The sequence below is a fragment of the Aethalodelphis obliquidens genome, unplaced genomic scaffold (genome assembly GCF_003676395.1).
Source record: "Aethalodelphis obliquidens isolate GAN/ISIS:26980383/991018 unplaced genomic scaffold, ASM367639v1 scaffold18, whole genome shotgun sequence".
NCBI classification, from domain to species: Eukaryota; Metazoa; Chordata; class Mammalia; order Artiodactyla; family Delphinidae; genus Aethalodelphis; species Aethalodelphis obliquidens.
The window spans coordinates 22,625,587-22,648,470 of NW_020837962.1; the positions used below are offsets into that span (position 1 = coordinate 22,625,587).

A 22,884-nucleotide genomic window follows, 5' to 3' on the forward strand; every position below is an offset into this window, starting at 1 on the left:
CACACACACACACACACACACACACACACACACACACACACACACACACACACACACTGAAATACTACTCAGCCATCAAAAAGAATGAAATTTTTCTATTTGTAACAGCATGAATGGACTTGGAGGGTAATATGCTTAGTGAAATAAGTCAGAAAGAGAAAGCCAAATACTGTATGATATCACTTACATGTGGAATCTGAAAAATAAACTAGTGAATATAACAACAACAACAAAAAATGGACTCACAGATATGGAGAACAAACTAGTGGTTACCAGTGGGAGTGGGGATGGGGGAGGGTAAGATAGGGGTAAGGGATTAAGATGTACAAAATACTGTGTGTAAAATGAAACGTACAGCATAGGGAATACAGCCGATATTTTATAATAACTATAAATGGAGTATAACCTTTAAAAATTGTGAATCACTATGTGGTACACCTGAAACTTATATAATACTATAAATCAACTATACCTCAAAAAAAAAAATACTAGCTTTGTCCTCCTGAAGCAAAAGGCCTTGCTCATGAACACTGGTGCCTTGGATTATATTGTAAATACTATATGGTATTTAGCACAAATGGAATCTAGAATTTCATGAGCAATAACTTTACCCAGAAAATTTTTTTTTCATGTTTTAAACACTTTTGTATACTTATGATTGATTAGTGAACTTAAAGATTTGCAAATCCAGAGTATTTTCACTTCCCTCACAGACAACTTGCTATCCAGTCTCATAGAGTTGAGGGGTATTTGTTGTTTTGATTTTGTCTTGTTTCGTGTGAGCAGGCTGAGGGTTGCTGAGAATGATTTTCTTGATTTGAGAATATTATAGATGGTAACTATAGCCTGTAGTAAATCTGATAAGATGGATCAGAAGAATAAGAACTGACCATGGAGAAAAAATAATTTGTTGACTTTTCATACCAAGTTTACATCTCAGAAGACGTTCTGTAAAGATACTTGATCCTTTTAAACTATAGAGAGGTGTGCTTGCAGATTTTGTTTTATGGGTACCATGTCACATTTCATTGTCTAAAATCCACATGGCCCCAGCATTTGTAGGTGTCAAGAATGTAACTAACTCCATCTGTAGGTTTTCCTCAGAGAAATTTATCAGGACATCCTGACTCTAAGCAAAATCAACAATTAATTTTATTAAAGTATGTTCATATGAAAATTCCAGTGAGAGTAGGAGGCAAGAATACTAAACAAGTCTATTTTTAAGGTCATATGAAAAAAATCACATGAAAGTAACAAAGAATATTATGCAAATAATGAACAATGAGAGGAAAATAATGAATAAGCAGAGTCCCAGTCAGGTAGAATATACTATAAAACTATAATAAAGCCAGCTGGTATCTGTATGAGAATAGTTTCATCGGTGTAACAAAGGACAATCTAGGTGTAGATGCACATATATATGAGAATGTAATATGTGATTAAAAATTCATTTCAAGTCAGTGGGTAAGAGATGAATTTTACAACAAATTTATATTGGTCAATAAGGCAGGATCTCCACTGCAGTCCTTACACCAAAATTAATTCCAGATAGACTGAAGTTTTAAATATAAAAGCTGAAATTTTAAAGCACTAACAGAAAACATGGACAACTTATTTTCATAATTTTGGGTTACATAAGGCCTTTCTGAAAAACTCCCAACACAGAAGCCATAAAGGAAAATGACTGATAAATTTGACCACATAAGCGTTAAAAACTTCTCTATTACCCCCCCAAAAAAGTCATAGACAAAATCAAAAGATATATGATAAACCAAGGAAAAATATTTACAATACATATGACCAAGGAATTTAACAAATTAGTAAGAAAAAATCCAAAAACCCAGTAGAGAAATGGGTAAAGGAAATTTTCGGTTTGGGATTCTGTTTGTTTTGTACGACAGAAACCCAGCTATAGGGTCTTAAAAGGGGGCTTTCCTTTTCTCACCTAAGAAGTCTGACAGCCCAGAGGTGGCACAGTGGCCGCACAGTGCACCAGGGGTCTAGACTCTCTTCCTGTTTGGCTGTCTTTATGGGTGGCTTCATTCTTTGTTCCACCTCTAGGCACCACATCCGAGGCAAATGGCAGCAGCCAATAAGATACATGCTAATCAGGTCTGCCCTTTAACAAACTCTGCTAGCAACTCTGCCCCTTAGCCTGCCAACTGCAAAGGAGTTTGGGAGGCTGGGCAAACTTCTGTCCCAAACAAAATTAATGTTTGTCTGAAAGGAAGAAAGGGAGAATGGCTAATGGGTAGGCAACCAGTTGTGTGTGTCACAGATCTGAAAGCAACTCACGGATAAGGAGATACAAATGGCTCATAGGCATTGAACATTTTTCATAATTAAATAAATGCAAAACAAGCAACAATCAGATATCATTTTTCATGTATAAGATTAGTAGTAATCAAAGAGTTTGCTGATGCCTAGTTTTGGTAAGGTTATGGGGAAACGGGCACTCTCAATCACTTTCCTATGCGTATAAATCTTCTTAGAAGGCCATTTGGGAATCTGTAGCAAATAATTTCAGTGAATATGCTGATTGATTCATCAACTCTACATTGAGAAGTGTATCCTGTATATTCATACATGTATGAAAGGTACATGTCCAGACGTCTACTGCAGCATTATTTGTAATGGCAACAAACAAAACTAGAAATGACCTAAATGCCCACCCCTAGGGAACTAATTAAAGAAGTGATAGCATATATGTCCAAGAGTATAGTCATTGTTAAAAAGGGTGAGCTAAATTTGTGTGTGCTGATACGGAAGGATCTCCAAGTTAAATGATTGAATTTTAAAAGCCAGAAACAGAATAGTTTATGTAACATGGTCCAGTTGAGTGAAAAATTGAAAAAGGATGTGTGTGTCACTATGGATAATTTCAGAAAGACTATACAGGGAGCTCTTGGTGGTACTCACCTCTATGGAATGGCACTGCAGTAAGGCATACTTTCATTTACAGTCAGTGTCTGCCGAGGGGTTTGGTTCCAGGACCCCCTGGTGATATTAATCCTCAAGTCCCTTGTATAAAATGGTGTAGTATTTGCATATAAACGTATACATATCCTCCTGTCTGCTTTAAATCATCTCTAGATTACTTATAATATGTGATATAGTGTAAAAACTATGTAAATAGGTGCTGGAGTGCAGCAATTTCAAGTTTTGGGATTTTTTTCCCAAATATTTTTGATCCACGGTTGAATCTGTGGATGTGGAACTTGTAGATACAGAGAGCTAACTGTATATTATTTTGTTTGTTTGTTTGTTTGAGTATTTAGAATCTGTATGTATAGTACATTTTTTTAAAGTACAGTAATAAATTGAAAATGTGCCTTTTGTCAGGGGAGAGTCAAGAGAGTTAATTACCAGTAGGGACACCAGCCATTAACAGGCAGCTGAATACTAGCCCTTCCTTCTCTTGACTTGAAATGAGGAACACCCTGGTGGTCTGGCATGATTATACACGGGGATAGGTTTCTTAACTACATTGGAAACATCATTGCCCCAAGGCCCCAATACCTGTATTGCTGTTCTCTCATTTGCTTAGTTTTTTTTTTTTTCCTTCAGATGTCTCGCTGGTCATTTATTTATCATTATCCCAGGACAGAGAAGCTATCCCTGACCATCCTGATTAAAATGCTGTCTCCCTGTGTACCCACCATATTACTGTTATCTCCCCTATGCTGCTTGAGTTTCCTTTCTACCACTGGTAGTATTTGTTTGTTGTCTGTCATATCATAGATGACTTGGTGTCTTCTTCCAGGTGCGCTACCCACACAAAATACCACATACTGGGTGGTTTATAAACAAAAGAAATTTATTTCTCCCAGTTCTGGAGGCTGGGACTTCAAGATCCAGTGGCCCATATTGTCAGGTGAGGGCCTTCTTCCAGTAGCAGACTTCTCATTGTATCCTCACATGGCCAGAAGGGAAAGGGAACTTTCTTGGGCCTGTTTTATAAGGACACTAATCATGTTCATGAGAACTCTGTTCTTATGACCTACTCACCTCCTAAAGGCCACACTTCCTAATACTGTCACATTAGGCATTAGATTTTCAACATATGATTTTGAGGGGACACAAACATTCAGACCATGTTGGATACAGATTTTGCCTTAATCATCATGTACCCAAGGCCCCATAAACAGTGCTTGGCACAAGGTTGATTCTTAAATATTTTAAAGTGAATATTTACAAAATATGAAGGATTTGTTGAATGGATGTTGTACTTCTCAAATTCATGGCTTCTAGTCTAGCATTAATAAGAAAGTATGAACTGCGCCACCCACTGTACCCTCACGGAAGACACTTTACCTGGTCTGGACCCCTGTCTTCTGCCACTATCACCATTTCTGCCTTGTGACACTCCTGGAGATGGAAGTTCTGGCAGCTGTAACTGGTGGGGATGGTGTTCTCTACAACCCCCAGCAGCTTGGAGGGACCCCGCAGAGTCTGAGGGCAGAGGATCTTTGTCTTACTTGTTAATGTTAACATGTAAAGTTCTAGGACCAGGGCTGGTAAACCAGCCCTTTGGCTTCCCCTCCCGTGAGTCTTCAGTTCTCTGTAGGCTGCTCTAACCTGCTTCTCTGTCAGGGAATCACATTCTCATCCTGTCATCGTTGCTTAAGGGTGAGTTTGTGGAATCCTTGCTCCCTCCACATACAGGTAAAATGTTGGGCTGGAATATTCAGAAAAAGAAGATAACCCCCGATCCTGCTTGAATTGCTTCGTGATTTTTGAAGTGTGTTGTCTTTTCTCCTCAGCTGAATTGTTCCCTTGAAGACAGAAACCTTGTGTCAAATTAAAAAAAAAAAAAATTTCCTGTCATTTCTAAAACAGTATGAAGTGTGTACATTCTATGTTTGGTTAAACCAACAAGCAGAGGCTTTAATGGAATCCTTAATTTGGTTTCTTGCTCCAAATCTTTGTGGCAGAATCAATAAATTTATTCAAAGACTGAATGTTTCTCTGATATGTTTAGGTTCTGATTATAATTTAGAATTTTCTGTTTTGAAATAAATTGACTTTTCTTGTATTTCAGATTTTGTTAGGTAAGGGATTTCAAAAGGGTCATTGGCCACACTTAGCTTTCTTCAGCTTAACTCAACTAAACCCAACTCAACTCTTCTCTCCAAGGAATTCAGTTGGAGTCTTTAAAACTATACTTATCACCTGAAAGCCGCACATAATGATGACACTCTAGAGCTGTGATAGAGGTGGGTTTTTGAGGGCAGGTGTGTCCTCAGGGTTTGTAGTGAGAGGATCTGGATCAGGCATCTGGTGCCTCGCTCCCCTCTTCCCCTTTGTGTTTTCGTAGGTCATTTACCTTCCTGTGCCTCAGCTTCTTCCTTTCATTCCTTCGGTTTCTCATCTGCCAAATGAATGTAGTAATAACTGTCCCATTGGGATTTTTGTGGGAGCAGGAAAGGAGAGAATGCAGTTAAGTTAATGTACATCTTATAGGATGATGGCGACAGTCTTGTAGGCATCTCCTCAGAGGTAGGATATAGTGGCACTTCATTAATGGCACTGTCACCTCTGAACTTAGGGACTAGCTCCTCTCGTTATGTTATGTGGTCTTCATGTCATTCTGCTATACTTCACATCCATGAAAGATATGGTAAGTGAAGTGCATCTTTAGAGGAAAGGTCCTTGATCTTTCAGGAAGTATAAACTGTTATCCTGCTTTTGTGTCTAAGGAATATTTATAATCTCTCTTGTTTTTTTTGAAGTTAGAGGTATATGTTTTCAGTAGGGAACATTCATTATTCCCTAGTCCATTTTCTTTCTCACTTGACCTCCAAACAAACCATGTCTCTCTCTCTCTCTCTCTCTGTCATTGTATCTCTTTTTCTCAATATATGTATAATTCCTTGAAGAGAAAATGCCATTCAAGTGGTTTGTCATCTAGATTTTAAAAAGAAGAAAGCAATACACAGAACTGTATTTAAAAGACAGAGATTCGGGCTTCCCTGGTGGCGCAGTGGTTGAGAGTCCGCCTGCCGATGCAGGGGACACGGGTTTGTGCCCCGGTCCGGGAAGGTCCCACGTTCCGCAGAGTGGCTGGGCCCGTGAGCCATGGCCGCTGAGCCTGCGCGTCTGGAGCCTGTGCTCCGCAACGGGAGAGACCACAACAGTGAGAGGCCCGCGTACCACCAAAAAAACCCCAAAAAACAAAAACCAAAACAAACAAACAAAAAACAAAATAAAAGAGATTCTTTGTTAAATGTGATGGGAAGGTAGAAGAATAGCAGCTGCCTTCTGGCTACAGAATTACTCTCTTGATAGGTTCTCACATATTGAAGAGGAAGTGTTGTATCACGTTTTGCAAAAGCTCTAAAGTTTTGGCTTGCTGGCATCCAGTAATGGCTGGTTGCTGCTGGTGGGGAGACACGAATCTTTAAAATTGAAAAAACTCCTGCCCGTTAGAACTGTTAGAGACATTAGAGGTTACTAGTCCAGTCTCTCAGTTTTTCAGATGAGGGAAGAAAGCACGGTTCAGAGAGATAAAGTGGCTTGTCCAAGTTCGAGTAGACAGCACCAATCTCCTGGTTGTGTAGCCCGTCTTCTATCCATTTGTGTTTTGTGGACATCTGTGGATTTGTCTGTCCATGCATGACCCCACTTCACTGGACTCTTGGATAAAGTTGATTGCTCTAGGCTTAACCCCTAGGCAAAGCCAGGCCAGTCAGATTTCCCTATCTTTCGAAGTCTGATGGCCTCTGAGAATGTGAAACCTGATAAAGAGAGGAAGTCTCTCTGGTGGCGAAAGTTGTATCAGGTATACAGCTCTGGACCTATCCATAGATGGCCATTACCATCCATACAGAAGAAGCTGTTTCCAGCTGTTCCTGAAACCCATCACATCCCCACCCTTCCAGAAGTTTTTTTTTTTTTTTCCTTGGATTTTATGGGCCAGTGAATCCTCCTTTTTACTTAAAATCATTCTAATTGAGATTCTGACACTAGCAATCAAAAGAATATGGGTTAATATTCCCGCTAACTTCTCTACTTTAATACTTACAGGGATTTTCTTTTCCAATTTCTTCAAATTCTTCATTCTTAAAGATATGGCACAAATACAGTAAGCAGGTGTCTCATTTGTTTACAGTCTGGATTTACAATCTTAATATCCAGATACACACATTTGATCACAGTGAATATGTTTCTTAGCATCTGTAATTATAATTTCATTCCATAGTAGTTATAGATTTGGGCATTGAAAGAATCAATGTGAGATATTTTAGTAGGGTGAATGAAGCTTAATTTTTATTATTTCTTTGTTTCTATTAGTCTTCTTTACTTTATGCACCTACTTGCACATGGAACTTTGGATTGTCTTAGTTAATTTTTGCCCCCCCTCCCCCAATTCCCTATTTGATTATAGAAAGCACTTATCACAGAGCCCAACATGTCACTCTATGTTAATTTTTCCTACTGGGAAGAACAAGAAAGTGGCTCCTTTTATACAGACACTGTTTAACACTTTAACTTGGGAAGTTGATACTCTATCACCACTACCATCCAATCACCGAATGTCAGTTGAGCACTAGTTCCAGCCGATGTAGAAGGTTAACCAGGTAAATACAGTAATAGATCTTGTTCAACATGATAATCTTTGAGAACCAGCAAAATGCTGAAGTGTGCTCCTACCCTTAACATTACTACCACCAAATGTTTAAATAGCACCTCAGAGGTTACAAAGTTAATATATAAATTCAACCCTCACAACAACCAAGAAAGATATCTTTTAATATCCATGATTTATAATTGGATATTAAAGAAGAAACTGAAGCATAGAATGTTTTTTAATATGTCTTGCTTAAGACCACACAGTTACTACCTTGAGAGTCAAAACAGGGTTTTCGGTCTGAGTCAGTGTCGTTTTGTTTTGTTTTGTTTTTTTAAACACCACAGTGATAATATGAAATCTGACTACTTTCCATGAAAATTTTGGAATCTTCAAATATAGTACTTTAATCATTGTATCATTAAATCTTTGAATGAATGCATATCAAGGGTGAGGAGCCCTGATTCAAGCTTCCATGGTGCCCAGGGGCCCCACCCCCTTTCAGAGCACGCATGTACCGTCTTTCCATCCTTGATACTGCACTGCAGTGGTGTAGGCAGGAGTGTGTGTGTGTGTGTGTGTGTGTAGGTTGGGGATAGGGGAAGGTGGTGAATAAGTAGAAGTACTCTGTTAACCTCTAAGAGGGCCTCAAAGGTGAATCAGATACTCTGACCCCAAAGAGCTTGGGTCTGTATACAAGGCAGTGGAGCTGAAGAATAGATTTCAGTTCATGGGGGGAGGAGGAGGGAGCTGGGAAGGACAGTTCACAACAATGGGCCCAGGGGGAAGTCTTGGGGAAATGGAATATAGGAAGTCCAATTTGGCTGGAGCACATGCTGTGTAAAAATAATAGGGAGATAAGGTTGGGAAGAGAGAGGAGATCTGGGCCCGGCTGAGGAGTTTAGACGTTATTCCATGAGCAGTTGGGAGTCATTGAAAATTTCTGAATGGTTTAACGGTATGATCATAGCTGGGGTGCATATTTCTTATTAGAGTAAACTTTGATGTCAGTTTCCCATGCCCATATCCATCCTATGAACAACCATATTGGTTCTGCTTGCAGAACATATCCCAGACCCACCGTCTGCTGACCGTCTCCACGGCCACCAGCCTCACCCAAGCCACTGGAGTCTCACAACCAAGCTCTTTTAGTGGCTTCCTGCTTCCACACTTGCCCTGCCCATCTGTTCTGCACAGCAGAGTAACCTCCTACAAACACAAATAAAAACCATCACTGACCTGGTTAAAGCCCTCTGTCATCTTCTCATCACACTTGGAGTAAAATCCAAACTCCTTGCTGGGCCTTCTCTAACCTTATGTGTCTTGGCCCCGCTTCCCTCTGAACTCAGATTCTACCCTCCCTCCCCCTCCTTCACTTGGCTTTGCCACTCTAGCCTCCTTTTATTTCCTGAACTTCCAGACTCCTTCTCACCTCTGGGTATCTGCATTTGCTGGTTCATCCGCCTGGAATGTTCCTTCCCTGGATCTTCACATGGTTAGCGCTTTATCAAAGATGCCTTCCCCGACCCTTGATATAAAGTATTAGCCCCAGTCACACCCTGTAACACTCGACTGGATTCATTTTCTTCACCGCACTTCCTACTAACTGGGTGGATTTCCTTGTTGATTTGTGACTTTATTACTTGTCTCCCAACCTGCTCAACTCGATGTGAGCAGGTACCTCATTTGTTCACTGCCGTGTCCCCAGTGCCCAACAAGCCCTGGCACATTGTACACATTCATTGGATTAATTTCTCTAAGAGGTGAGTGACTGGATCAGGAAGGAGAGTGCATGGGGGTCCTGTGGGTGGGAATGATGGGGCGGAGGCAGGCACAGGTGCACCCACAGAGAACTGACAGGACTTGATGTGGTTTGAAGAGTTGAGTCATTGGAGAGGGAAGAGGTAGAAGGTTCTGAGCTTGGGTGAGCTGTGAGGACCCCAGGAGAAGTGACCAAATTTGGTGAGAAAGGAGCAATTGTAGAGGTGCCAAGACTTTGAGTGCAGGTGGGGTGGAGCTCTCCAGCAGGCGGTTGGGACGTAAGCTTATCCAGAGTTTCCTGTTCCTGAGAGGCTTTGCTGCAAAGCAGGCAGAACCATGGGCTTCAAGACACGTGGGGGGAAGCCTTCCTCCTCAACTGTGGCGTGGCTGTGACTTGTCATTGAACCCCTCTGAACCTCAGGTTCCTCATCTGTAAAGTGATCATTAAATGCCTTCTCGTGGTGGTTCTGAAAATTAAACTACAGAACATGAAAACATGGAACTAGGGCCTGACACAGGGTAGTTTCTCAGTGACTGTTAATTCCCTGTCTCCTTTCCCTCTTGTCTAAGAGGCTGAGGAGTAACTATACTTTACCCTAGTTCCGCAGCATAAATCTGTGTTGCTTTTCTTTACAAAGCAATGTGTGTGTGTGGTTTAAAAAGACAAGCAGTACCCCCAGGCTTACACTGAAAATGAGTAGTTCCCTGTCCCAACGCTCCACAGCCCCCTCGTTTTCCTCTCCCTGGAGGCTACTACTTTTAACTCTCTTAGCTATTTTTTCTCAAACTTACATCTATAATTCAATATAACATGCTTATACTACTATTTCTTGATTTTTCAATTTTAAATATTATTTGGATATCAGATTTAGATGTTATCATCTTCACTCCAGGGAAGGCAAGAACTTAATAGTTCCTTTATACTTCCAACTTCAAACCTACACTCACCCACACAGGCCTTTTCTCCTCTTAATGTATTGTATCCCTATTTTTCAGTTCATCGGTATCGCGAGTTTATATTTTTTACTCTAGCTGTTGACATCTGAGCTATGTAGTGGGCTGTGATTCTATTTCATTTCCTGTAGAAATTTTTATTTCTTCTGCAGTTAATATTTGCCTCACTTTTTTTTTATACCAATCACTCTTTCATTCTTAGTCTTCCCACAAAATCTGAAACATTTCTTCTCAATAATTTCAAATGCAACATGTATCTTGTATGTTTAATTTTTTCCCCTCCTTGGAAATACCTTTCCAGCTTCCTCTGGCTTTCTGCTGTTTTGGTCTGGGCTTTCCAAGCCTGTGTGTAGCCGTGTGTCACCCAGGAATACTTTTGTCTTGTTTTGGATCCCCTGTTTGCAGCTCTTCTTTTCTTTCTCATTATTTTTGTTGCTCCTTCATTTTGCTGAGGCACATTCATCCTACAGCTTTCTGAGAAAGAGTGCACAGGAGGTGAATTCTTTGAGACTTTGTTGAGCTTTATTCTCCTTTCACGCTTGATGGACATTTTGGCCAAGGGTAGAATTCTAGGTTGGAAATAATTTTCTCTCAGCATTTTGAAGATAATACCTCCTAATCTTCTAGTTCCCAGTGTTGCTGTTGAGAAATCCGATGCCATTATGATCCCCTTGCCTTCCCTGTGATCTTTTTTCCCCATTTGGAAATTTTTAGACCTTTCTCTCTTTCCTCAGTATTTGATATTTCATAGTGATATGTCTTCATGGCACTCTTTTTTTTTTTTCCCCATGTGTTGTGCTGTGAGGTTCATGAGCCTTTTCAGTCTGAACACTCATCCTTCAATTATTGGAATTGCTTTTTAATTATTTTTTGAAATTTCTTCCCTTTCATTTCTTTTATTTTCTCTCGTTGAAATTCCTCTTATTCAGATATTGGATCTTCTGGCCTGTTCTTCTGATTTAAAAATTTTTTTTTTCTCTCATTTCTCATTCTGTCTTTTTTGTGATTTTCTTCTTTTTTCTTCTTCTTTTTCTTTTTTTTTGGCTGCGCCATGCAGCTTACAGGGTCTTAGTTCCCCGATCAGGGATCAAAACCAGCCCTCGCAGTGAAAGCGCTGAGTCCTAACCACTGGACCACCAGGGAATCCACCTCCCCATTTTTTTTTTAATCGTTCTTCTGATCAAAGTGTTTGCCTAAGTTTTCCCTCTGTTACCTTTTTGGTTGTTTGCTTTCTGTGTTTCCTGGAGGCCTAATGGAAACAACTAGTGATCCTAGGTTGTCTAAGTACCAAGAAGCTGAACTGAAAACCTTCTGTGTATGAGTCACACTTGTCATCTGGAAGCCCTCCCCACAAGGCAAGGACACGCTATGTTTTTAGGTTCTCTCAAATAGGTCTTTACTCTTGAGCTGGTTGGGACTGAGACTGGAAATACTCTTGAGACTGGAAAGGAATTATCCAGTCTCTTGCTTGGAGGATAACAGCCTACCTTCTTGCATCCTGAGAGCCTGTGAGTGAAGGGAGCTGGTTATTTCACTGTTTAACATAAAGGCTCCCCTTTAGCCCCTGTTTTCAGCATGGAGCCTCCCGTCTGCCCTGGCCTGAGCCTGATGACCCCAAGTCTCAAGTCCCTCTGGTTCAGCATCTCTAGAGAGTAAATGTCCTGCTTTCTCTAGGGTTAGGGAGGAGTAACTTCCTCTCTAGGTAGGAATCTGGGGCTTGAGGTCAGGGGTCGGCAAACTTTTTCTATGAAGGGCCAGAGATTAGATTTTAAACTTCGTGGGCTACACTGTGGTCTCTACCACATATTCTTCTCTTCCTTCTCTTTTTCTCTCTCTTAAAAAAAGAAAATTTAACATGTGAAATAAACACTCTTCGCTTGCAGACAGCACAAAAACAGGCTGTAGAGCAGGCAGGTCATAGTTTACCGACCCCTGGTCTAGAGGATCCTTTTGGACACTCTTGACCAACCATCTTTATTCCAGGCCCACCCTGCACCCCTGCCTTCAGAAGAACTTGATGCCTCCAATTTCTGGTCCTTTATTCGGTTTTATGATAAAACTGGATGGCTTCTTACAGGTGTCCCTCGACTCCAACCAGGCTCCCCCCTCCCGCATGGAAGCTTAGGTTTCAGCTTTCCCAGGTCCACTAGGTGAGCAACTGCTTGTCCGTCTTCTTTCTGTTTTCTAAAAGGTCAGTTTTTTTCTTGTCTCTCTCTCTGTCCTTATTAGGCCATGCCTTTTTCCCCTTCCCTTTCCCCCAGTTTACTGGGATTTGAGAAAGGAGTGGAGATAAATGCATGTGTTTAATCTACTGAGTTTAACCAGAAGCTCCCCCCAAATCCAATTTGGTTGGTTTTTATTTTTATTACTTTCTTTGATAGTGCTTGGGCTCATTTTGCATTTGTTCTCCACGTGCTCACTTGCTATGCCAGATGTTCGAAGAAGATGTCCTTGGGGAGGAAAAATGAGGGGTTTTAAAAAGCAGCGTTCCTGAAATGCTCACAATGGTTTAGTTTGTGTGAGATCTCTGCGAAGCATGGTTGTTTCTAACCACCAGACTCTCATAATAGAAATAAGTTTCACCCTACTTTGTGTATCCATCAGGAGCATTTTTAAATGTCTGTAATAAAGTTTGTGGCTTATTGTTTAAAGTTGAATTTAAGGTAGTAAATCAAAGCTTTTGGTGGCATGCCTCTGACAGCAGGGAGAGCCTGGTAAGTGATCCCTAAGAGCTGATCAAAGGGAGCTGCTGAGCATTTTTTCCTGTATTTGTGTTTTGGGCCTTTAATCTGGCAGTGTTTCCAATTCCATTCTGAATACGGTCATGCACACTCCACCCCCAGTCATGTCTTCTTGGAGGCGTCTGGCACTGCCTTTGCCTGTTCGGGCACAAGCCTGCCTTTGCTATCCCGCCTGTACAAGGTACGAACAATAGCGAATGTCAGAAAGTGGGCATCTTTCAAGAGCTTATTCATACCACACGTTTGTTCCAGTAATCAAATGAAAATTGAAAGGGAAAAGAGTAAAATTAACTGAAAATGACCACTAGTCATTTCTGCCTAGGCTCACCTTTCCTGGCCAGCGAAGACGGCGTGCTCGGAGGAGTGATTGTCCTCCGATCCTGCAGATGCTCTGCAGAGCCTAACTCCTCCCCAAATAAGCAGACGCTTCTGGGTAAGTTAGACAAACACATTACGTGGGTGTCTTTCTCTTTCATTTTTTCCAAGAGATGGAAAGATTTATATCCTTAAGTCGATCATTTTAACCTACGGTTGGGCCAGGATGCTCTGTTGATACGTAAACATCTCTATTCCACTGCCCTTTTTGCCTAGGTCAACATCTACAAGGTGAATATTCATTTTGGAGTATATGCTTATAGCATATTTTTCAAATGGACTTAGCACCTAGCACCTTTACTAAAGCCCAATATTAAGACTGTCGGACCATGTATTTATCCCCTGCCTTATTTGACAGAGCGTTTGAGATGACCCATAACAATATACACAGTAACATAGAGAGAAGCTTCTTCCTGTCCCCCTCCCCAAAAGGAATCAGAACCATGTGAAGAGCTACTGGCCTAGAAGTCCACCCTGGCTCCATGACTTATTAGCTGTGATGCCTTTGCGCATCCTTCTCACTGTTCTATGCCACTTCCTCATCTGTACGATAAGGATGTCTGCCCTGCCCTTCTTATGGAAGGGTCCCATGAGTATTTTGCAGATTTGCAGATGTCCATCCAGATGTGTGATTTTGTGTCTAGCAAAGCATACCAGTGGGAATGGAGCCCAGCCCACCCTCCATTTGCCAAGGCACAAACTTGTGGGGCTGCCTCTGCCCATGGGGGTGCCTTTTTCTAATTCATCCATCCAGAGAGGCGCACTTTAAAAAATCTGCATAAAGGTGCCACGTAAGCTAGCAGGGAGCCCTATATGTTATTTTTTTTTTTAGTTGACTTTTTAATTGAAGTATACACTCAGAAAAAATTGTTAACTACAACTGCGTGGCAAATATTACAAACTGAACCCACCCATGTGACCAGCATCTAGATAAAAAATAGAACTTCACTGCAACTCTAAAAGCTCCCACATAACCCCTCCTAGTCTCTACCCCTTTCAAAGTTAACTACCATGCTGACTTCTAACACCATGATTAGTTCTATTTGATTTTATATTTTGTATAAATGGAATCATAGAATATGTATTCTTGGTGTCTAATGTCTTCAAGGAAATGTTAAACCTGTTAGATTCATCTACGTTACTTGTGACAGTAGTTTGTTCACTTTCATTGCTGTGTAGTATTACATTACGTATGGTTATAGCACTCTGTAGTTATCCATTCTTCTCTACACATTTTTTTTTTTTTTTATATAAGCACTACAAGTCATTCTCAGGGATGTGGTACTTCAGCTCTTTGTGTAAAATTCCTTTTATCAAGTATAGTTGGTACCTGGTCTGTATTGTATGATTGTTGTGCCTTGTTGTAGTACAAGTCCCTACATATCTTGAGATTTTATAAGTCTGTAAAATAAAAGACTGAGCATTTCTTATGAGAATAAAAATTATTTTTTCTATAAAAGCCTGAAGAACTTTCATAAAATCTCTCCTCTCATTTGTCAAAGAAAAAAAAACAATGCACTTTTATAGGAAATGCGTCTTTCTCCACCTGGACTCTGATCACCAACTTCATTGTTTTTCCTACTATATTTTCTTTCTGTTTCCACCCACGACACTTGGTACCCAGGTTGCTCCTGGCAAATGTTTTGTTTGTTTGTTTTTAATGGCCATTGTTTGTTAAACTGAGGCAAGCAGCCATTTGCTTCTTTGGTATCTTAATCATTGTCAAAACCTTTGAATATCTTCCACAGTTAGGTAGCAGGGAGTTTGCTTTTAAAATACGCAGAGGACGTACCTGGGCCTTCCATAAAAACTCAGAATAAGTCTTTAGTACTGGGAGGCAGGGTGGGGGACAGTTATTAAAACTGCTTCATAGACTGTTGCTAGAATAGAGTTTCTGTACTTTACTGAGCCTGGACTCTTGTCCATTCAAGTTAATCCTGAAAATTGTAAGGGTTTTTTTTGGTTGTCCTTTCAATTTTGGTGGTGTAGTATAGAAATGCATATTTTAGGATAAGTCATAGAATTTTAGCTCATATTAAATAGTTTTTATCACCAAGGTAGTAATTTGTAAACTGATCCCTACTCTCTGTCTCAAGGAGAAGAATGAAAACTGTCAATTTATGAAATAAGTGAAATCTTGCCATTTGTTAAAGTTAGCTTGAGGGACTGATGTTTGTGAAGTTTATCTACTAAAACCTGGTGAACTTAGGCTCCTATCAACTTATAGGTGCTACCGATGACGTGGGGTTTTACATATTTTGCTTTAAGAAAGTTACATATGTTCAGTGGGTGGTGAGAAAGTAAACGTGCTACAGAAAGATAGAAAGAAGATGTGAAAGTCACCTTTGCCATCCAGTTTCCAGAGCTGCCAGCATCTGATTCTGGTTATTCTCATGGGATTCACCTTCACTCTATAGAATGTGCTTATGCTTCTGTTTCTCAATCAGTAACTAGTGACTCCTTCGGGGGAAAAAATTATGAACATAGCTCATACCACTGCCCACCACCTTTCCGCATGACTTTTGTGAGAACTCTAACTTGAAATCGTATATTTATTTTATTTCATCTGTAATGCACTATTTCTTGATTCATCAGCTTTCTATCATCTCTGCCAACCATCCCTCACCCCTTGGACTATGTAAGTTTCCTTCCTCTTCCTCCCTGACTCCCAACCCTCTCCTCAATCTCTAGGAACCATGCCATTACTGTCATAGATAGTAGTATTTGCATTCGGTCCTACAGGCAGCTTGCCTTCTATGCTCTGATTAGATGTTGATCCCAAATAGTGACAATTAGTACCAGCATTGACAGTATCAAGATTATATAAATATTATTCACTGCAGGTTCCAGTAGTGGAAGATTAGACCCATCAGAAGGGAAGTAAGTGTCTGCCATAAGCCTCTGCCTGTAAAAGGAGAATGTTTCAAACATCAAGCTCAAGTGGGTTCTCCTGTGCTTTACCATGTTAATTGCACCAGATCAGGCTGCAACTTCATTTGCTTCATGTTTGGACCATGACTTCTCATTTATCACTTTATAAAACTCTCATGAAAGTATAACTTCGTAAACTCGTGGCTCCTTAATGTTTGGTAATATCTAGTAACCAGGAGGCTCAGAAATCTTTCTGTCCTACACATCCAAATAAAACAAAACAATTCCCCAAATTAAATAATAAAAAAGAACCCACACAAAACACTTAACTGCTGTATATTGTTCGATCACTTTTTTTGTCCCAAGAATAGTATAATCAAAACAAACTCTAACTTGAGCTTTTTCCGTATTCACTCTTTTCTGAAAATCATCAACAGCATTTCCATTACGCCACAAAAGCAGTTTCAATCAGACCCCATTGCTACTTGATGGAGTTTCCAGGAAGCCATTACCCAGCCTCCCCTCTTGACAAATACATCAATTACAAGGGCCCCAGTGGGCCGCTTCTAGAGTGGGATGACTCAACTACATGCCCTTTCAAGGTTTGTCCTTTGTTTACTGATTCATGAATACAGTTGGAGAATCTCAGGTAGAGAGGAACTTTCAAAGTCCTCTTGTGTGACCCCGTTATGTGTGCTCTGTCCATAAATTGTTCGAGAGAGAGATGGAGCTTAATTCCTCTCCACTTGTGACTCTCTTCCAATATGTCAGAGTGACAATGTGTGACTTCTGAGGCGAGGTCAGAAAAGGCAGTGGGCCTTCCTTCTTGCTTTCCTGGTTGGATCACTCACTTCACGAAAGACCAGCTGCCATGTCATAAGGACACTCAAGCAGCACCAGGGAAAGGCCCCTTTGGCAAAAAAACTATGACCGCCGTCCAACAGACAGCGAGGCACTGGGGCTTCCTGCCAACAGTCTGAGCTCCGAGTGAGCCTGCAGATGCCTGAGGCCCTGGGCAGATTTCTAGACTGAAATCTCATGAGATCCGAAAAAAGAACCACCCAACACAGCCACTCCTGAACTCCTCATCCACAGAAACTGAGATAATAAATGTTTATTATTTTAAACCGCTACATTTTGGGGTAATTTATGTATGCAGCAATAGATAACAAATAAACCTTCTAAATGCTTTCACTGCCAAATGGTCCTCTGGTTTGTCTAAAGAACTACAGTGACAAATCAGGAGCTCTGTTGCATCTTTAGGCAGCTCAGGCTGTCAAGACTTCCGTTTGCATCAGTGATTCCGCTTCTCTGCTTTGGGGTCCTCTTGGACAAATGTGATCGGCACCCTTTTACTTTGCAGGCCCCTAATCACTCTTTTCCAGACTGTCTCCTAAGCCTCCCCAACCTCTAGGCTCCCCACCTCTTATCTGTCTCCCACCTCCATCCTGCCACCAGACGTCTCTCCCTCTATCATACATCTGTAGTGGCCCAGAGAACCTGACCACGGGCTCAGAAACAGGGGCAGTCAGGGGAGAAGCAGGCTGCCCTGAAGCAGAAAGGGCCAAAATGAGAAACTGACCGAATTGTGGCTTAGAGAGCCACACCAACCCCAGGATCAGAGGGATGGTGGCCAAAACAAGAGACGCGGAAGTATATGTAACTAGTGTACTACAAGTTTAAGCTAAATGTTGAATAACTTTCTATGTATGCTAAAATAAAGCAAAACATGTATCTCTTACTGTCGCTCCCATGTTCCCTACTTTTAATTCTTTTTTTTGTTTTGTTTTGTTTTTTGCGGTACACGGGCCTCTCACTGTTGTGGCCTCTCTCGTTGCGGAGCACAGGCTCCAGACGCACAGGCTCAGTGGCCATGGCTCACGGGCCCAGCCGCTCTGCGGTATGTGGGATCTTCCCGGACCGGGGCACGAACCCGCCTCCCCTGCATCGGCAGGCGGACTCTCAACCACTGCGCCACCGGGGAAGCCCCCTACTTTTAATTCTTCAATGAGGAAACACACACACGGTCACACTCACTCCTACCTCCGCTGGACATTTCCCTAGAAGATAGATGGGAAATGCCCAAATCACTTGCTGGGAAAAGCCCTCCCTGATCTGGCTCCAGAACATGCTTTCAGTGTCATTTCCTACTAGTCCTCCTTTTCCTCCACTCATCTCCGATGACCTGAGTTCTGGCAACTCCAGATTGCTTGGTCTTCTTCCAAAGGGTCATGTTTTTCCCCCAGTAACTTTCACATGCTATTATTACCTGTGCTTGGAAAGCTCTGAGCTAATTACATTCCTTCTTTAAGGCCCAGGACAGATAGGAATCTCCTCAGAATCCTTTGGAAGCCCTTTCCCCAGGTGATTTGTTCCTTCCTTGTGCTCTTTTTGCAACATATAATTTCTGTCCTTTGTAACAGTCACCATGACATCCTAGACATGTATTAAAATGTCTGCCCCTCCCTCTAGGCCAGCACTTCTTAACCTTTTTTTTGGAACTCAGTTATTTGAAAGGAATAGATCACAGGTCCTGGAGCCCCAGTGACTCACATGGAGGGTACAGGGGTTGGAAATATCTTAAAGAAGATTCCTCTGTCTCTGAGCATCACACCACCAGATTGTGAATCACTGGAATGTAAAGACTGGGTCGTATCCAGCTTTATATGTGCCCTCCATTGTAGGCTCCCAGGAATTATTGGAGGAATAAATTAAGTGCCACATGGAATTTCTTTCGTGATTATTTAGCAGATATTTTTAAAGAAATTGACCACTATTCCAGAAAAGTGAAATGTCACATAAAATATCCTCACATGCTCTTAACAAACAAACAATATGGGTCGGAAATGTTGGATAATGACGAGTGTCGGGGAACAAGAAGATTTGGAGACAGTTTAAACGGATCCCAGAAGACAGCCTTTGCAAACAGCCTTGTAAAAGGACAATTTGGATGAGAATGTGTTTGCAACACCCATCCCACCAACTCCCACCCCCCAGATCATGAGATGCTGGCAAAGCCCAGCCTACAAACCACTGCTTTAACACAAAGCAAATGCTTGTTCCTGGAATGAAACAGCTGAAAATCATTAATTTTCTCTCTGCTTTTAGAGAAAGAAAACAATATATTTTTACCTGCTAAAGTACAATTACATGTTTTCCAGGCCTCTACAGAAGTGCTTTATTGAGGCTGCTGTATATAGTATGGTTAATAATTGTGTAAACAAAGGCATATCAAGCCTTCCAGTGGAAAAAATTAATTCTTTGCCATTTTAAGCCTATGAGTCAATACAAGTAATTAGAATATATGCAAATATATGGCATGAACAACCAATCTCACTATATGGGTGCATTTTTTCCCTTGTAGCCTGCCCTCACTGTGCTGATGGGAAGCCTGACAGACCCTGTAAAGTTCAGAGGTTCCTACCTTAGAGGGGTTAATAGGAAGCAGTGAGTATGAGGATCAATGCTAAATAGACTCCATATATTTAATGAAAATCTTAAGCAATTCAAGATAGGAGGCATAGGGGCTAGTAAGGGTGAAGATGCTGTATGTTCGGCCAGCGGCCTTTTGCGCCAAGCCTGTCTATGTTGCAGGCCTTCTTGCTAAATAGATTGAAGGCCCACAGTTCAGCTCGAGCTTGGTCATCTGATGAGCACACGTAATAATTGTTACTTTCCCATCAAGTCACCCTCACCTCACTCAGGGAGTAACTTCAGGTTCTTTGCTGCCCAGAAATATGTTCATGGTGCTGATAATTAAGTTTTGTACATGATATTGTTTCTACTGTCCAGCTACTCCTTTTTATCCCTGGGTTTTCATCTTTATTGTGAAATGTTTCATGTATTTTTAAAAGAATGTAATAAATGTGTAAGTTATAAAGGATAATAGTGAAACAAACACCTGTGGACCTGCCACTCAGCTTAAGAAATTGCCCATTACCCATATCTCTGAAGCCCCCATGTGGGCCTGTCTGAACTTTATGTAAATGTTGTAGCAGGTGATTTCTTCTGTGAGAATTTTTGCAGTTTCTTAACATGATTACCTGAAAGGATAATGAGTCCCTTTATCATTTTAGACTTAGCTCGATCAAATCAACTGTTCTTCAGTTACCAATGAGAACTGAAATGTGGCATTCCCCTCCCTTCTTTTCAGATCAGGCAAAAGTTCTTTATCCAGTATTCTTCTTGTCACTGTTACGAAAACTTGCCATGATTTAAAAATAAAAATTGTTAGATTGAATTGATGCTTCCTGGAACATTAAAAAGATAAAAGGTCATTTTACTGTAAGTTAAAATTCCAAACCGCCTTTTGATTTTACTGGCATTAAAATTTTGGTGAGCACATACAAACACATGTACTTCAAAGGAGCTTCGTTCTCGGGGCCCAGCAATATCCCTTATTTCCATTTCATGGCACATGCCACCACGAGTACTTATGACCAGGCATTCTGCTGGGCTTACACGATCATAAAAATAACCCTCAAAGAGAAGGCAAATTAGTTATTAGACTCGTAGTGGGAAAAGAGGTACTTACGGTGGGTTATTGATGTTAATACCTTGTCTTAAAAATATAACTAAAGCTTTGTTCTGTTAGAGGGCCCAGTGTCATGGTTGGAAGCTTATTTCTTTAGCGCCCCAGCAATGCTTTGGGATTGTTACATCTTCACTGTAGTCTTAAGAGATAGGCTGGCATTTTGGTTCTTATTTAAGGATCCGATGGAAAGAAGCGAATTAAGTAACATTCTTAGATGCAAAGTGAATAAGGCAGACATGATATTTAAACTTTTCAACAACTGAGTTGCATTAACCTATTGAGGTAGTGCTCTGAGATTTATATTTTTCAGAACTGGTTTTCATTTTTAAAATACAAAGATGTTGATTACAAAAAGCTATCATTTGCTTTGTTTGCTTTATAACAGAACGTTTCTTCTGTTAAATATTACTAATACACTTTAAGAAGATTGGAGATAGATTTTCATCTGTAATTTTTTTCTCCATCATGAGAAGTATACTTCTAGCTATATTCTAACCATATAGTGTCTTTTTGGGTTTTTTTGGCCATAAAGCTTTCCATCTGAAATAAAGAATACAAAGATTTATGAACAGAATTCTAGTGATTATGTAATTCTTATTACTTTGGTTCTCCTAAAACTCTCAGAAAAACATTTTGACAAATTTTATAGTCAGTTTTCATCTGCTCAAAATGTAAGTAGATCACCTTAGTATGAAACAAATCCTAAAAAAATATTTGTTGAATGAATGAAATCATGTTTCAGTATAACTTGTTTCACTGAATGCTTTTGTCTTCAGCAGAGAACTTCCAAGTCCCAGCCATTGGCCACTTATTTCATCAGTTTCTAATACAATAAAATGATAAAATAGGAAGAGAATTGAAATGTCCTTTGGGGCTTGTTTTACTCTTTGACCCACATCCCTCTCTTCCTTTTTCAGTCAGCATCTTTCTTTAGTCTTGAACAAATGGAGTGAGCCTTGGAAAGAGGGAATAATTATTTTCTTGGCTTAGCGTAAGTGGAGTTCTTTAGAACTCCATCCCCATAGCTCCCCAGACAGTTCAGTGGTGAAAGTTTTTCAGGGCAGCAAGCCAACTCAGAGCTACTTCATGGCCGTAATGGGACATGCATTATATGAATCTTAAGGATTCCATGTCAGGACAGTAAAGCATCCTTGAATGAACCCCCTACTGGGTTATAAAGAACCTCACCACCCGGGGGAAATCTGCAGAGACAAGAAGAAATTGTTCTATTTACAGTTCCTCTTCCTTCCCATTTTAAAAATGAATTTATCTTTATTTAATAAGGAGTAACTTAAACACTATGCAAAATGTCCTAGGGTAAGCCATTTGACCTAGGGCTAAGGAGTGGCAGCTGACTTGGCAACTGCCCAGCCCAAGACTGTTCTGATTTTAGAGTTTTGTTTTCCTTGCAAGAGAGTCTGGGATATGAAGCCAGGCAGAGAGGTTTGAAGTGGGTGTGGGAGCCAGTGCAGCTGGGGGTTGTTAACAACAATTGGAGAACAACTTTTTTTTTTTTTTTTTTTTTTTTTTTTTTTAATGGTGGCTGAGGGCTTCTCTCTGGTCAAAAAAAGAGAATCTGTTTGGATAGAAAAAGCTTGCTTTGCAACTCTGGTAAGGAAATTTTGTTTGACTTAATTTAAACAGGATGACATGTGACTCAAAATGTCTCAGGCAGTGGGGGGACCCTAGACTGAAGTGGGGCTGCTCTCGGACATTATACCCCTAGGTGAATTCATTTGTTCCAAAGCATTAAATACAACTTTCCAGACAGGCTGGCCTCTAAGATTATGTACAAATCCATTCCAACTGTCCCTATAAGGCCATTAACTTGCCATTCTTGAGGAACACACGTACAGCACATCCACACCTAATCTGTTCTCTGGCACAGGATCAGTAGTGTTGACGGTTTTTCACATCGTGCTTGTGTGTTGGGACATGATGTGAAGTCACTTGGTGGAGAAGAATCCTGCCAAATCCCTGTGTCCATCTTTCATATGTTAAACCCATAGCTTTAGGTGTTCTTAATGTTTTCTGATGGAGGTCTTTTCATGATCTGGACATCTCCAGTAGCCTCACCA

The 22,884-nt window shown here is 40.7% G+C and overlaps 1 protein-coding gene across 12 annotated transcripts in view; it reads left to right on the forward strand.

Moving 5' to 3' along the window:
- TASP1 (taspase 1) overlaps window positions 1–22,884 on the forward strand; it is a 273,636-nt gene that overhangs the window by 175,658 nt on the left and 75,094 nt on the right. For all 12 annotated transcript variants that reach the window (XR_003435171.1, XM_027118160.1, XM_027118163.1 and 9 more), the window contains one exon: window positions 13,349–13,459. Coding sequence is in view for 11 of the 12 variants with exons in the window: in XM_027118160.1 (XP_026973961.1) it covers window positions 13,349–13,459 (111 nt within the window). In the remaining variant the exon portion in view is untranslated. The remainder of the gene's footprint in view (window positions 1–13,348; window positions 13,460–22,884) is intronic.